The following is a 16,735-nucleotide window of genomic DNA, read 5'->3' on the forward strand; positions in this document are numbered from 1 at the left end:
GTCACCACTCTAGCAGGTCTTCCAGCCCTACGACAGGGAGCACTATACCACAGGTGTCAACATATCTGATATGCCCCTTAAATATTTAAGGCCATTCAGAGAGATTTTAAATGCCAAGGAAGCCATAGAAAGTACATAGGCTGGAAACGCGACAAATCGAGTTCCACAGCACCACAATGACTTCCCTGAACCCAGGATTGTTTGGTTCCAAACTACTCCTTCCAATAAACCCACACTGATACCAGTGTGGGATTTATTGTAACATTTATTCATAGGGCACCTTAGCAGTGCCCCCGGATAACCATCTCACCTTTGTGTGGTCACAGACTGGCTGTAAGCAGCCTGCCACCACCAGACATGTTTCTGGACCCCTGGGTCGAGAGCCTCTGCTCTTTGGGACCAGAAACTATGAAAATCCTGGGCAGAGGTGTCTCCCCTCCTCCCCCAGGATGGGCACAATGCTCGAGAGAGAAGCTTCAAACGCCTGCTGCCTTTGTAATGCAACCCCCCAGCCTTTGCTGCTCCCAGCAGGAGGCAGCCCACAGTTTACACCCCACTTTGGGCAGGAAAACTGGAAATACTTGAGAATAGGAGGTGTACCTACCTCTGACAACTCCACCCCTTAGGTGGGGGAGGCGAGGTGAAGTACCTCTTTCAGTCCATGCCTTAAACATGGGGAGACGTCTACAATCAGGTCTAGGTCTATGCCCCCTTCCCCAGGAGGGTGGCATACTTGAGGGTGCACTCAACCCAGATAAGGTGCCCACTTTCATTGCCTGCTAATATACCAAAACGCCCCTAAATTTAGTATTTAGGCAGCTACCCCATACCTGGAAACTAGTTCCTCTTGTGCAAAAGACTGAAGACGCGTACTGACTTTCCCCCAAAACCCACCGACCTGTCTGCAGCACTTGAAAATCCTGCAAATAAACACATGTCTAGCTGACTCCACAAACCCTGGGAGGGTTGTCTGACTCTGGACTCCACTACGACGCATGCAGCCTGAATCTAGACGCACTCCCTGGCCACGACAGGCTACGGTAAGAAGAATCTGATGTCTAAAGCCACCCCCACACCCAAATCTCCTGGGCCTTGGTGTGCTGGCTCGACAGTGCCCCTACATCTCATCTTACCACTGCTGTTGCTGGTCTCCTTCCTGTAACCTCCAGTGCGACGCCTGCAGCCTGTTTGTCAGAAGCAAGTTTTCCACTGAAAAGCATTGAGAGCCAGGCGCTGTATTTTCACCCTGCCGCCCCTGTGCCGCTGATGGTTTATGTTTGGAGCTGCTTTGTAGCCCCCTTGTGCTTGCTCTAACCCCTCAATGCTTGACGCTTTAACCAATTTACCTACTTGCAAGCAGTGTGGCTTCGAGCATCCATAGTCTCCATTCAAACGCATCAGGCCAAACTCCAATTTTGACCTCTGCACCCTGCCGCCCCTGTGCCACTGGTGGTGCAGTTTTTGTACTCACCTAACCAATGCCCCTTGCTGACCTTTGCTCCAGAAGACTGAACTGTAAGTTGTGTACTTACCTGTATAACTGCATTATTGTTGTTCCTGCATAGGAAAACCTTAAACTCTTTGAAAATTGCACTGTCGATTTTTGAAAGTCTTAAGTTTCCTGCAAATCGTACTTACCTTATTGCGAAGATCTTGGTCTTAAAATAAAACTTGAACAAAGATTATTTTTTATAAAACTGGTGTGGATCTCCTTTTTGGGTTGAGAGTCCCTTATAGGTCAATGTTGTGCAATAAATGTCTTACACACCTCTTTGTTAGGCCTAAGGCTGCTCGCCCACACTACCACTAATAGAGCGCTATGGGTTTACATTGAGCCCTACACTTCTGAGGGAATCGCTGACTTATGTGCATGGTATAACCACCTAGTGGCATACCATATACAGAGCCAGCTTTCAACACTCATGCAACAACGTACTTATGTAAAGACGTTTGCTTTTCGGTAGTCTACATGTAAACAAAGGATGCATATTCGGTTTAAATCCAATCACTGGAACTTCAAATTGCACTTATAGCAGAACTGGAAGGGAGTACCCCTCGCTACCTACAACTTTTTTAGCTATTTAATTATAAACAATGTGCGTGCAGAACTGGGAACTCGATACTTGAAATAAGAAGTGCACACACCACGTTCAAGAAAATGAACAACCTCCGCACATAATATCTGGAGCGGCCTATAATCACGAACACACATTTCGCAGAGCAATTAAAATCTGACAATCGGACATGACAAAGCAAACATTGTGAAGGCTGCCTTCAAACAAAAAAGGTTTATTGAAAAACTCTGCTAACTTAAACAAATATGTCATGTCTGTTTGAATGGAAGGAACAGACAATAAAAAGAGTTATTGTGGGCCTTGCAGCAAAGCACTCACAAATATCATAAAAAATAAATTCATATAACCCTGGAGATTACAAGGTTAAAGTAAAGCCTGCTTCAATAATAGTCATTGCAACTCACATTTAAGGCAGAACGATTTAAAAAAAATTACAGGGAGAGTCAAGGCTTTATGATGTAGCAGATGATTCAACAAGTAGGTCTGTAACAAAAGGGTTGTCAAAAAAAAAAAAAAAAAAAATAGATGTCATGGTTGCCCCTAAGTGTTTGCCCATGGGTAGTATTTTCTAAGCAGATAACTTAGAAAGGCTTAAAGAAAGTAAAGGAGATAATCGAGAAATACATTGAGCCCATGGAAATAAGATTAAGTAGGGTGGATTGACTCTTCCATTGTGAACAATGTGGAGGGAGTCACAAAGGGATCGGTCAACTCGGGCAGACGAATCAGCTAAGAATAATAGTAAGATTATGAGCAAAAGGCACATTTTTCTTCAATAAAGAGAGAGGACCACAGTTTAACACTACACGAGTAAGAGTGAGCAGTGTATCCCAGAATTGATACAAAGCACCTTTGTGGCAAAGGGTGAGGAAGAACTAAATAGGTCAGGTAGGTATTGCTGGAGGGATGCTGGTCTTTGGTGAGACAGCCACCGGTGTAATGAAAATCGAACCCTCAAAAATTAATATGTAATCTCTGAATCAAGAGGAGCCAAAACACTTCCAGGAAACCGCCCCATCTAACCACCTACGATGGTGGTGCAATAATCTTAAAATAATGCTGTACTTGCTCCTACTGCAATGACCCAGGCTTTTACTGTGAGGAACAAGTGATTGATACCTACCAGCATCCAGCACCTTTATGATGGCAGTGGCCTTATCATGGTCAAGCATGATGTTATCAAACCAGTTGTTCTCTATCAGGTACATGAAGACATTGAGGCGATTGCGGAGGCCACTGGCAGCCTCCTGCTTTCTTTTGCCAACCTCATCTGGGTGATACTTGGAACGAAACCTTTGCACCAGAAACGGAAAGGAGGGACACGTCAAAACACAGGAATAGGTAGCAAAAAGACAAGACAGTCTTGTCAAGACAGAAGAGACAAGAAACACAGCAATAACCAAACTTTATTTTTATGCGATTAGGTGATTTTTTGTAGAGCCAAGCTAAGACCATTTGCTACCACTCTCAGGCTGCTGGGCTCACATCACACGGTTTGTATAAAAGCAGCAAGCTACAGAAACCAGATACCTTAGACAAAAGTTTGCCTTTAATAATGGTCACATCAAGGGCCACCCACTCACATCCATGATCTTAAAAAGGCACATTAGTTTATGTTAGCCCTCAAAACTGCATATCTTGCAACACCCCCGCCCCAAACTGGACCACTTTCCCCATCCAGGATAAAATAGTATTTTCATGAGGTCCCAACACAAGTTAGACTCTGCTCTTGCCATGATACCCAGATGCTAAAGATCTAAGATGTGGCTTTATTTAATGCGGAGTGCATCCTTTCCACTGAGCAAAAGATGGCGGAGGATCATTCAACACTTTGGTGAAAGTATCCAATTAAATAGGAAGAGATGACCAAAGGCTAGATATGCATTTAAAATAATCAATCCCAGACTGGATGCAGACCTGCATAAAGCTAGATAAGATGCATTGTTTCTGTCACCTAAGCTAAGTATAACAGTCTGGAGTATAGAACACTATTTCCTGTTGGTGACCTCTACTGAAGGAGACTTAATGCCAACTATAACCAGCTCAGGGAGGAGAAAACAAAGGGTTCAGAAGCTACAAGAGACTCTGGGCAGGATAACACAGAGAAATCTGTCAGGGAAAATGTAGGGATCTACACAGTGATTCTAGAAAGGCGCTGTGAGAGTGAATATGAAAAGAGACAGCAATTGAAATGGGGAAATGTAGACAAGAAAGGCAAGAATAAGTATGTTTGTCTAAGGTAGAGAAATGAAAAGAACAGCTGTACTCATGGCCGTTCATCACACCTTTTAATTGTGGGTTGTAGGGAGGACAGGGGGTCAGAAACAAATCATGACATTTTAAAAACAGAGGTATAGGGGAGAAACCAAACAAGGAGATGCTGAAATAAGGCTGTGTGCTCGGTTATCTCTCACACTGTTACTTCTATGGGGATCTACAAAATCCTGCCTCAAACAATGTCCCTTTAATGCAGAATTAGCATGCTGTTCCCCAGGATGGCCAGCTTTCATTGTGGAACAGATGCATTTAAACAAACTCTGCTATGCTTTGTGTTTGGTGATCTGGGAGAGCTACAACAGACAAACCAACATTCCCTGGGTCAGAGGCACATCTGGCTCAGTGTTACAAGAGTCGAGATACAGTGTTGGGACCTCATGCAGACACAACGAACCTAGTTAAGTTTTCCCTGTAGTCAAATCGGATGTGAAACATCTGTCCTGAGCCCACCCAGTAATCCCATTGGTCCATCAAAACAGCCCACACCAATCACACCAATGTATGCCAGATAATAAAAGCATTAAACACAACTTTAAAGTCATTGCAAGTAAACAAACAGTAAAATGAAAAAAACCTCTTACTCCATCTTTACCTTCGGTATTGTGCGGATTTAGAGGCGAGGTCAGACAAATAATAAGTTACATGTTTTTCATACTTAAGGACCTCCGACTGGCTGGTTTCAAGCGCAACACGGTCTCTCTTCAGATATTTGGGGGTTAAAAAATGTTTTGCCGTCTCCGAGCTTCCTATCTAATTCCTCAACACTTATTTTGTCTAAACACTGCATTGTGCGCAGTGCATACCCTATCTAGCTAAAAAAAAAATTGGAAATCAAAAAAAATTGGACAGCAAAGATGGCACAACTGCTTCAGGATGCGGGCGGCAAAATCTGCTCCTGTTTTCTGGCTTTTGAGGGGAAAAAAGTGGTCATTAAACATCAACATCATCAAAGACAACATAAAAGTAGGAGAGAAATCTGTAGGTGAAGAGGGGTTGAATTGGGAAAACATTGATTAGGGGGGGGGGGTCAAAAAACAGGGGTGGGTGGATCACAAATGTTATAAAGGTCAGGTGGATTGCACAAATCTAGGGGCTTTGGATTGGTGTGCATATGCAAAATAATACGACCCCTACAATAATTTTGGTACAACATTTCAACCCCCTCCCAGGAGGTAATTAACATCTCAAGTTTCAACATGTTTTCTGTGCCTTTCATCGAAGAAGTTCCACCTTTGAACTGATCTCCTAGGTATGAAACTACAAAAACTTTGCACACCCATCAGGATGTCGCAATGTTATACATGTGCAAACTGTACACACCAGCTCAAACACTGGTAAGCCATTAGTTCTTTACATCTGCTTCCTAACTCCATTTTTACGGAGGTCACTTTTCCAAATGACATGCTAAAGTTAGTAACGGAGAGTTGCTTTCAGAGGAATATCTGGATAATACAGTCCTACTTGTCTTGAACATTTCTTCTTGCTGGAAACCACAACACAGTAGTGCTACAAAGTAGTTCACAGTAGATTAATCATGGTTCAAGACCACGTTCAAAGCAGAAATCCACGAAGTTTGAGCAATTTGTTGCAGCTCCCTAAAGTAATGTTTCCCTATTGCCCCCTAATATTTTATCCCTTCCAGCAACATTAGAGTCCCACTTCAGTTGGGAAAATTCTCATCCTTTTGAGGTGTAGATCGAACACATTACTTTCCCGCTGTTCTCTCGTACTTCCATTCAGTGTTTCGCTCAACTCCACCCATGCTTTTCCTTCTCCAACTGATCCATTTTGTCCTTGGTCCTAATCTGCCTACTTCAATCATCCTGATAACTACCCACGGTCCTTTTTACATTATATGCACCAATCGGGCACCTCTACAGCCTCCAACTTTAACCCCTTCGATGCTGATGACGGCCCCCAGCCGTCATGCATTACGGTGAGCGTGTGCTGATGACGGCTGGGGGCCGTCATGAACCCGCCCACTACGGAAAACGCCGCACAGGCGTAGAATCGCAGCCGCGCCCAAGGGGTTAACTTCTCCCCTAGTCACACTCACTCCTTTCCCTATTTTAAATCCCTTCTCCCTATCTCACCCAGTTTTTTGTCCCAATCATTCAACTTTCCCCTCCTTAGCTGTTTTTTTTCCTGGTTACATGCCACTACTCCCTCCATCACAACTAGTTTACCTTTACCACTCAAATATTCCATGCCCTATCAATCCACTTTACGCTCAATCTTCTTTGCTCTCCGAGCCATACTCCTCCTCTCAAATGACATCATTATCTCAACCCTGAAATGTCACTTATCCCACCTGCTTCCAACTTGGGTCACATCATGAAACCCCTGGAAAGAGTAAGACTCCTTGAGCTCTACAGATTAGCACCACTGCACATTTTGCAGTTAAAGAAAACTGTCAGTCCCTACCCAGGCATCATTATAGTGAACATATTGTACAATTTACAGCCATGAGGTTACAAAAACTAAAAAGAAACACTGAGCAAGCACCTGCCATGACACCCAATGTGAAGCTGTGTAGCCCAAGACCTCACCAGGGTCAAGGGTCAGTGTAAGAGGAAGCTGCATGCCCAGATCTGAAGCCTTAGTGTTTTTCAAACCTTACCAGTGCTACGGAGACTTCAACAAAGTGGGCCGGATAAGAAGGGAGAATGCTTGGTGTCTAAACATAAATTAATAGCAAATTTGGGGTTTGCTTTTTTGAATTCATACTCACGCTGGCAGTGTACTAGTTTAATATGAAATATTCCTGCAGTCCCTCTTTGGAGAGACAAGTGAGGAGCAACAATATCCATACACCAGCAACTAGGTGACTCAAAACCAAAAAAGCAGTAATGCAAACAAATGTTAAGTTTAGACATCTTTTCACAACAACATTAACATGGCAATTATTGTAGTTCTTTTAAAGCACTGGCGTGGAACTACATTCCCTCTGGCACATTTAGGGCTGTTGGCACTGGATGTCTATACAGAACGAGTCCCGTTCCCATGAGACAATGTTGCTTGGAGAGATCCCTTATTTTTCAACTCACAGACACTAATATGGAGGTTTTAGCTACTTTTCTTTTCCAGTTGTTCATTGATACATATACGCTAGAGGTGGGTTTTTATGTCTGGAAAGGGCATGCAGCCAGCACACTGTAGGAATAGGGATCGAATATTAGCCCATACACACTGTAGAAAGCAGATGAAGGCTTGAGAGGAAGATTGCTGGACACAAAGGGCAGCAGATTTGGATAAAGCTTTCTGCCAGATTTGCCAGAACACACTATGCCACACCAGTGTTCCTCCTTTCCACTAACATTTGCTGAGGGCACCAGGCGCAAAGAGCCTGTTTTACTATCCCACTTCCACTGCGACACATCCCTAAGAGAACTAAACCCGAAGCCATTAAGCAGTATTTTTTCACAACCATCTGCTAAATAAGGTAGACAACACTTTAATCCTAATTCAAGCGGATCAAAAGTTATTCAGCACAGCAGCGGAATGTTGCATCAAACACTAAGTGGCCACCTTTGGTTACCGATTACTACTGTCAGTCATTTTAAGAGGAGCTATTGATGCTACTATAGTGTTAACATCCCCAGTTGGACTAGGTTTGTGTAACTACAACAGGTAACTAAAACCTTAAATACTTATATGCATGACAAAGGAGGCCTTTCGGTGCGGCATAATTTAACCAAGCCTGTCTCAATTTGTTCCTACACCACAGAATACTTCTAGTGACCCTTCTGAACTCCATCACACGACGGCTGAGTTGAAGTTTTATTCAGTACAGACATCCTTGCGAGAACTCCAACATAACTTTACTTCCTGCACCCCCCTTCCTGTTGTGGATTTTGAACCATTCTAATTACAAAGACTGCTAGGATGCAGGGGTGTCTTAGAAACAGCACATGGAGAAAAAAAATACAATTCTGATTACAGGCATGCAAACATTTTGTGTGACTGGGAGGATGTATAAGGGAAAGTAAGGATAGAAGGAGATGTGGACAACAGCACAGAGATTCAGGTGGGTCTTACCATTCTTCATCCTTGTGTGCAAGGAAAAAATCCTGCATCTGTTGGCGGCGAAAGTCCAGCTTGTAGTCATTGTAGCGTTTGACGGCCTCAGTCTCATCCACAGAGTCATCCAAGGACAGAAGAAACTCCTTGAAGCTTTTCATGACCGGCGCAGGAGGCCCGATGTCCATTTCTGCAAGATTTCCCAATCTGGCATAACAAAGGGAAGAGGGATTAGTTTGACAGAATAATGTGTTGCCTTTTGTCATGTTAGAAGTATTAGACAGAGCTTGGTTTCTTGGTTTCAATAAGACATTCCATCAGCTGTTATTTTGTTTTTTGAGAAGTCCAAACTCCTTTGACAAGCTCTGCAGACTACGCTAGAACCAAACACCTGAAAGTATGGGTGAAAACAGTTCCAAAGATGAAAACTGGGTGTTGATGCTGAAAACATGGGGACAGAAAATACAGTAGAACACGTGAATAATTATGAAATCAATTTACAACAACCAACCTTTACTCAAAGCTAAATGTTTGAGTGGCAGAAGAGTCTACTACACTAGCAGACCATGGTTAACCTATAACCAAATGAATAGTTTGAATAAGCTGTGTGAAATCACTCAGGTCTGATAAGTGGCAAACAGAACATAAGTTCAATCCATGTCCCAGTTTTTATAATTATTACCTAGTTCAGTAAGTCCACCTAACTCTGGTTACACATTTTACTGGATACTATTCTCACATTGGCAAGTTTGCTCTATAGCACTCCATAAAGAAAAACAGAAGAGAAATAAAAAAATTCCACCCAGAAGTTGAGAAGTGAGAAGCACACAAACAGGAGTAGCACAAGCCTAATTATTCTGGTTTTGAACATGGTGTGTCAATTTATGCCCAAGTCTGCGTAATGCCAGAGTAAGAATGGGACTTTGATAACGTCAAAGATCATTCACAGCTACATTAGACTTCTATGACTGTGGAAGTACACTACATCCCCTCCACTGAGTGTCATGAGGCTGCAATCTGAATACAAAGTACATTCATTATCTGTCCACAAAGAACAGACCGATTCAACATTACAGGTTACAAAAATCCTGGAGTATTTAAAAAGATCGACTTTAAGGATTAAAGAACTAGAAGGAAGGATAAAAAAAAAAACAGAAAAAAGGGGGCAGATTTAAACCATTATCAGCGGAAAGTGTTTTTTGTTTTTGCCAGTTTGTCTGCATCTTCTAGAATTCAATAGAAAGCAAGTTACTAGGCCTTGTTTTGTGCTCGTCAACTGAGTCGGGGGTCATGACCACAGCCTGACTTGGAGGAGTTCTCATTTCTCCCATTCGATGGGAAGCAAGTTCAACTGCCAAACAGCAACTGCAGTAATTCTACAGAATCTCTCTGATGATGTAATGCTATGTGGGTGCCTCAGACCCAAATGTTACCAAATAACTAAAAAAAGTAAATGCAAGCCAAGGCAGTATCTCAGCTGCAAGACCTATGATTCTCAGATGGTGGCCATAAAAGATTTGCTGGTAGGAAGATATCCCCGCACAAGGATACACACTTGCTACAAGCAGTTTGTAGATAAATGTTACAGAGTAGTGAGACAGCTGATGAATCCTTGGGAGAAGGAATGGTTAGCTAAACTTAAAGTCTGCAGGTGAGATCAGTCATATTGAAGTTGACACTTGCCCAGTCATTCGCCAATTTTTTTTTTCTCCCACAAGTGTGGCTCTTCCTGCTGGTGGTTCGAGAATTATGTTATAACAGGGCATTTAAAGGTAAATTATTTTATGCATCAAGACGGGGACCCCTCAATATTGAGTATGGAGAAAGTTCAAATTAATTATTGATTAAGTAACATTCGTTTTCATAGTATCTCATAAATACATATTGTAGGTCCCAACCCCTGCAGCTTTACCCAAACCCTTTATGCGGGGTCCGCTCACCGACCGAAAGTTTACGATTAGGTTTGCAACTAGAGGTGAACTGGGATTAGACGGGTATCCTGGGATCAATGTTGCCATGAGGCCCCAAAATAACAAATGATTGCCCAGTCAAGTGTGAAGGCAACTGCAGACCATTGAATATTTCACATTCCATACTGAATAATGAACCCTAAACAGAAAATAAATATATGGGCAACTCAGACTTTGTGCACCGACATTACAGCTCTGCGAGTGGAAGTTCCCTTTGAACACAAGTGATCAAGATAACATTTCAGCCCGTTTCACATTTTCAACAGCAATTATTTTTCTCAAAAATTCTTTTCATGCAAAGTCATCTGTGCACTACACTGCCCACCCTCCTTCCCAGTCATTGCACCAGAGAGGAGAGGTGAAATGTGGAGAAATTAAGGATAATAAACTACAACTTTTTTGAAGGATCAGCTACAGACAGCATGGTTAATGCTTTGGTTTCTCAAACAAAAATCTGAAATCTCTAATCTTTTTATAAGTCACCCCCCTTTTGGGCTGGAATTGAATGCAACTTCGAGAAAATGCATTGGGTTCCTGCTAACCAGGTCCTCCCGGGCCAAAGTTTTCCCCATAACAAGTTCACTGATCAATTGATCCCCAATTGAACAGCCCTATACCACCTCTGCAAGTCCCTTGTTATGTTATGTGTTTTTATTAGGCGCACAGATGCTCCAGCCAAGGAGCGTCCTGGCGCCTGACAAGGCAGCTGCACAACACAACGAAACAATAAATCAGACAAATTTAACTAAGGGAATAAAAAAAGTTTTCACCGCACGGCGAAAGGAGAGCAGATCCCTAAGAGCACGGATAGCCGGGGGAAGGGAGTTCCAGAGAACCGCCGCACAAACTTGAAAAGAGCGCCCACCGGCCCTGCTCCGCTTAAAGCGTGGGACAATAGCCAGTTCTAAATCTGCAGATCTTAAAGCTCGGGCTGGAATGTAATGGGCCAGAAGTGTAGCAAGAATCATGGCTGGGGACCCCTTCAGAATCTTGTAAGCGACACAGAGGACCTTAAACTGGATCCGCTGCGCCACCGGGAGCCAGTGCAATGAACGCAAAGTACTAGAAGTGGGGCACGATCTAGGTAATCCTACCACCGATCTTGCTGCGGCATTCTGGATCCGTTGTAAACGCCCAATCTCTGCCTGGTTCAGACCTACCAATAGGGAACTCGCATAATCCAGCCTAGAGATTTAAGTGGAACGTCTGGTAACTAGGGCATAGGTACTAAAGAGGGTCCCCAAAGAGCTGCAGCCTATATTGTGCCACTCTAAAGGACCCGGCACCAACTCCTTCAGACTGCCACTGCAGGCTGTGTTGACAAGGTGCTCTTAAAAATTGAAAGATGACAAGGCACACACCCTGTTTGCCATCTCCCCTAACACTGCATGTAATAGTTGTAAGCAGGATCAAGAGTCCTAAGGCAGGGTGCCTTATATTACATGTGAGGACCTATCTGCATGTGGTAAGAGGGCGCTGTATGTTGGAATGGTATAATTAATTATTCCAACTTCAGTATGTGCAATAGTAGGGCAGGTGTTGGATTTTAAATCCAACACCTTCTGCCCCTCTGCAAGTAGTTGTTACAACTTGGAGAGTAATGGTATTGTTGTTACAACGCGGTCATTGTAACAACAGAGTTGAAATTCCATGTGGGGAAAAGTATTCGTGGTAAACAAGGTTTACCACTGGGCACTGGTCAGAACGAGTTTCCTAGCTACAGAATTGCTTCACTGAAACCTAGTGTGTTTGATATCAAACACCTTGTATTAATAAAGTGTTGGATTAATACATGCACCCAGAAGGTACTTTAGAGGCACTCCCTGAAAACCTACCACTCTCTAATGTGTTGACAGACTGGCTCTGACAAGCCTGCCACTACAGACGTATTTCTGATCCCTTGGAGGTGAAAGGCCATGATCTTGGGAGGTCGGAAACAAAGCCTGCTATGGTAGGAGGACTACTTATCTGCATATCAAGGCAGGAGGCATCAAAGACCTCCGCCCCCTGTGATACGGAGCACTGGCTTCCATCAGACAGGAGAAAAACCACCCTCTGCACTGGGCCCATTTGGCATCAGCACAGAAGGGAAAATTATCTGGTCAGAAGACATGTTCACCCTCAGGCTAGTACCACCCCCAAGGTGGGCTTCGTGAAGTGAACATTGCTAGGCAAATTCCACCATTTTGGTTTTTGGTGGAATTTGGTCCTCTGGGTCAGAGTTATGCCCACTTCCCACAGGAAATGGTCATATAGGAGGTTGCAGTCACACTAAAAGCAGGTAGTCCATTGGCTAATAACCGACACTCCCTGCAATGCCCTAAAATACATTATTTAGATGGCACCCGAGGACAATACTTCACATTTCGAAGGGCAAAAAAGAAGGATTTGACAAAGAAGACTGCTGACCCGCAAACAGAGCAGCAGGACTGCCTTAGCACCAACCTTGCCAGCCTGGCTGCTGCACCAGATACTCGTGGAGCAACCAACTTGTCATGCCACTGTGCATACTCCAAGAATCCGGGAGGGTTATCAGTGCACGCCAACCACACAACAAACTCCCTTGGAGTATAGGAGCTACTCCCCTGCAGCCGCAGGCACTTAAGAAGCAAGGTCCGGTTTACTGTCCTGCCTGCCGCCTACGGGAACTACAGACACTGCAGCCACCTAGGAGAAGGTCAGTGCTCCTACAGGTCAGATTCATCCCCCCTCCAAGTGTGAGGATGCCAGGACCAACCAAAGCTACGTAGTACCAATACCTGGGGTACCAGAGCCCTTGCAGCAACCAATGCTAGTTTTGTCTAGTCCGGACACTAACGTCAAGGAAGACAGACCTGCACATCGAGGGACTTCAGAAACAGCAAGATCCACATTGATAGTGGCCCAGCTGTCATGTTTGTCCCTTTTCTGCAGACCAAAGAAGTGAGCCATCAACTGCCACCACCCAACGCCTTAATGTACCTCTGCATCCACACTCCACAGCCAGAGTCCAAGGGAGGTGACTATGCCAACGAGGTCCCCAGACCCACAAGAGCTAAGCTAACCCTTATGTTTACTCAGACTGGACTTCCATTCACTGCCTGCCGCCTCTCTCTACCCTCAAACCACGAGTGACTCCAGCACATGAGCTAGACGCCAAAAAGACACCAATGCAGTAGAGCCCTACAGCCTGCGAAGTGGATCAAAGGAGTCTGTGTGCCCGAGCCTCTCAAGGGTAGGGCCCCCCATTGCCTTTCCCCGGACTGCCCCTCCCAACCCCCAGATTGCAGCCTCTTTCTAACAGGACTGCTCCTCACTAAAGTGAATGGGACCCCCAACACAGTAACACCTCTACACTCAGATGCTCCAGAGCCTCTCGTGGTGACCTTGATGGTATGGCCATGGATCTTTCCCCAAACTCACTTTATTCCAGGAGAAGGGTCTTGTAAATCCCTGACAAGTGCACAAATGCAATATGTGTTTAACCCCATAGGATAACATTACAGCTCAAGAAATCGCAGCGGAACGTATAAAAATTCATAACTCAAAAAGTACTTACCCGATTCCAATGATCTTAGTATTTAAAATAGATATAAAAGAGAAGGTTTATTTTTACAAATTGGTGTTGGATTTCTTTGGAGTGTGTTTCTCACATACTGCCTGTGTGTGCAATAAATGCTTAGTACTACCCTCTGATATGCCTAAATGCTCAGTCAATCAATCAGTATTTGTAAAGCGCATCACTGTCACCCCTAAGGGTATCTGGGCGCAGAGTCTTTGTCGAAGTATCAGGGTGCTGAGGGTGCTGTGTCGGTCGAAGAGCCACATCTTGAGTTGCTTTCTGAAGTGTGCTAGGGAGGGTGCTGCTCGGAGATGGAGGGGCAGGTTGTTCCAGGTCTTGGGGGCAATATAGGATAAGGAGCACCCCCTGCTGCAGCGGAGGTGTGTAAGGGCAAGTGAGGTGAAGTGCAGTTGTCTTGCAGGCATGTGGAAGTTCGGGCAATCTATGTAGGAAGGTCCTTGGTTGTGTAGGCATCTCTTCTGAATGGGAAGCCAGTGGAGGGTCCGTTTTTTTGAGGTCCAGAATGAGTCTGGCTGCAGAGTTCTGTATGGTCTGAGTTTGTTAGAAAGGTGTAGAGAGCATTGCCGTAGCCGAGGCGGCTGGTGACGAGGGCCTGTATTACTGTCTTTCTGGTGTTGATTGGGATCCATCTGAAGATTCTGCAGAGCAGCCGCCGGGTGTGGAAACATGAGGAGGCGACTGCTTGTACTTGACATTTCATAGTTAGTTGGCTGTCTAGGATGATGCCATGGTTGCATGCATGGTCTGTCGGTGTGCGGGTTGGTCCAAGATCTGCTGGCCACAAGCTGTGGTCCCATGCGGAGGTGTCTTTTCCAAAGATCAGTATTTCTGTTTTGTTGAGTTTGAGACAATTGTCTCATCTATATGGCTCAGTCGGTCACTGCAATGCAAAAGTTGGTTTGGCGTTGGTGGGGTGGTCGGTAAGAGAGAGAGAGGATGAGTAGGGTGTCATCAGCGTAGGAGATTATGTTGAGTCCGTGGGATCTGAGAACATCTACCAGGGAGGGGGGGGGGGGGGGGGGGGGGGCATTTAGATGTTGAATAGGGTGGGGCTGAGCTATGATGCTTAGGACATGCCGCATATGATGTCCTTAGGAGCGAGATGAACAGAGGTAGGTGGATGCTCTGTGTGTCCTGAGAGGAATGAGGCAATCCACTTGAGGGCATGTTGCTGTATGCCGTCGATGAGGATGTGGTGAGAAACTGTGCTGAATGCTGCAGAGAGGCAGGAGGAGGATCAGGGCTGCAGTATCTCCCAGGTCAAGGTGGCTTCTGATGGCATCTGTGGCAGCGATAAGAACGGTCCCAGTGCTGTGGTTGGCCTGGAGTCCCGATTGTCAGGTGTTGAATAGGTGGTTTCATTCCAGGTAGTAGGCGAGTTGGTTGATGGCTTTCAGTACTTTAACTGGGTATGCGGGCAGGGAGATCAGACAGTAATTTTTGAGGTCGCTGTGGTCAGCAGAGGGCTTCTTTGAGAGCGGTCTGACCTCTGCTTGTTTCCATCTATCTGGGAAAGTTGCTGCGGAGATGTAGGCTGCTGGTGAGCTCTGGCAGACTGTTGGCTCAGAGGCTAAAGAGATGGTGAAGAGGGAGGGGTCACAGAGTGCTCCGGAGTGGGCAGATGACAAGATGTTAGTGGTGGTCTGGGTGTCAAGTGAGACCAAGTTGTTATCGTTTGGCTGGTGTTTGTAGGTTGGTTGAGATTGTTGAGGCCTAGAGTGGTGGGTGAAGGGGAGGGGTCGAAGTTGTAGATGAAAGTAGTCTGAGAGGGTAGATGGTGGCAATCTTGCTGTGGAAGTAGTCTGAGAGGGTATCGCAGAGTTGTTGGGATTGGTGCATGGTGTTCTCTGTGGCTGCCGTGTTAGAGATTTTGAAGAGGTCCTGCGTGCTGTTCGCCGCGATGTTGATGCTGTTAGTGATGGCTATTCATTTGGCCATCTAGTTGGGCAGGTGGTAGTCGCTGAGAGCTTCTTTGAGTGCGGCTCTGTCAAAGGGTTCCTTGGGGATGCGCAAATCGCTTCTCAAGTTGGTAACAATTTCGCTTGGTGGTCCTGAGCTCGGAGGTATACTAGGGGACATGTTTTGTTGGTTTTTGCTGCATTCAGCAGGGCCACTCGGTTGGTGCGTTTGTTGATCCAGGCGGAGAAGTTGTGAACGGCCTAGATGAGATCTGTTGATCTTTCGGGTGGGTTACCATTCTCCAGCAATGGTGGGTGGCGCTGTGGTGCTTGGTGATGCTGTGTTGGGCACCGGAGTTAGTAAAGTAGAATGATGGCGTGGTCGGTTCCAGGTGAGCGCTGCGACGTGTGTGAATCGGATTCGGCCGCTGGAAAGAAAGACGGCGTGGTGTGTGTCCGGATTTGTGCGTGGGTTCGACGACTAGTTGGATGAGTCCCATGTTGTTGAAGTTCTCCAGGTGGGAGGTTGAGTTGGCCTGCTTGGGGTCGTCGATGTGAAAATGGGGTTCACGAGCAGGATGTAGTGGAGGGATTCAATGGCGAGGGGGCGATGAGGATTGGGATGGCGCTGCAGAAGGGTGGTCGGGGTCCCCTGGGGTCTGTAAACGAGGTTGCCTCTTATTGTGGTTTTGGTGTCCATTTAAAAGTTCCAGGAGGGGCGTTGGGTTGTCGTTTCAGGCGGTGCATCTGATGGTTTCCTTTTAGATTATGGATACTCCCCCACCATGTTTGTTGAGGCGGCCTCGTTGTATCATCTTGTAGCTGTTGGGTGTTGCGGTGGCAATGTAGGGATCTGCGGTGGGGTTGAGCTACATCTCTGTGATTAACGCCAGGACGAGGGTAGTGATGGTGTCCCAGATTTCTGTAGTGTGT

The 16,735-nt window shown here is 45.4% G+C and overlaps 1 protein-coding gene across 3 annotated transcripts in view; it reads right to left on the reverse strand.

Moving 5' to 3' along the window:
• SRRT (serrate, RNA effector molecule) overlaps nucleotides 1-16,735 on the reverse strand; it is a 125,974-nt gene that overhangs the window by 82,012 nt on the left and 27,227 nt on the right. For all 3 annotated transcript variants that reach the window (XM_086946135.1, XM_086946133.1, XM_086946134.1), the window contains exons 5-6: nucleotides 8,391-8,579; nucleotides 3,199-3,368 (exon numbers count right to left, since the gene is read on the reverse strand). In XM_086946135.1, coding sequence (XP_086802261.1) covers nucleotides 3,199-3,368; nucleotides 8,391-8,579 — 359 coding nt within the window. The remainder of the gene's footprint in view (nucleotides 1-3,198; nucleotides 3,369-8,390; nucleotides 8,580-16,735) is intronic.

This window comes from Lissotriton vulgaris, chromosome 12 (assembly GCF_964263255.1).
Source record: "Lissotriton vulgaris chromosome 12, aLisVul1.2, whole genome shotgun sequence".
NCBI lineage: Eukaryota > Metazoa > Chordata > Amphibia > Caudata > Salamandridae > Lissotriton > Lissotriton vulgaris.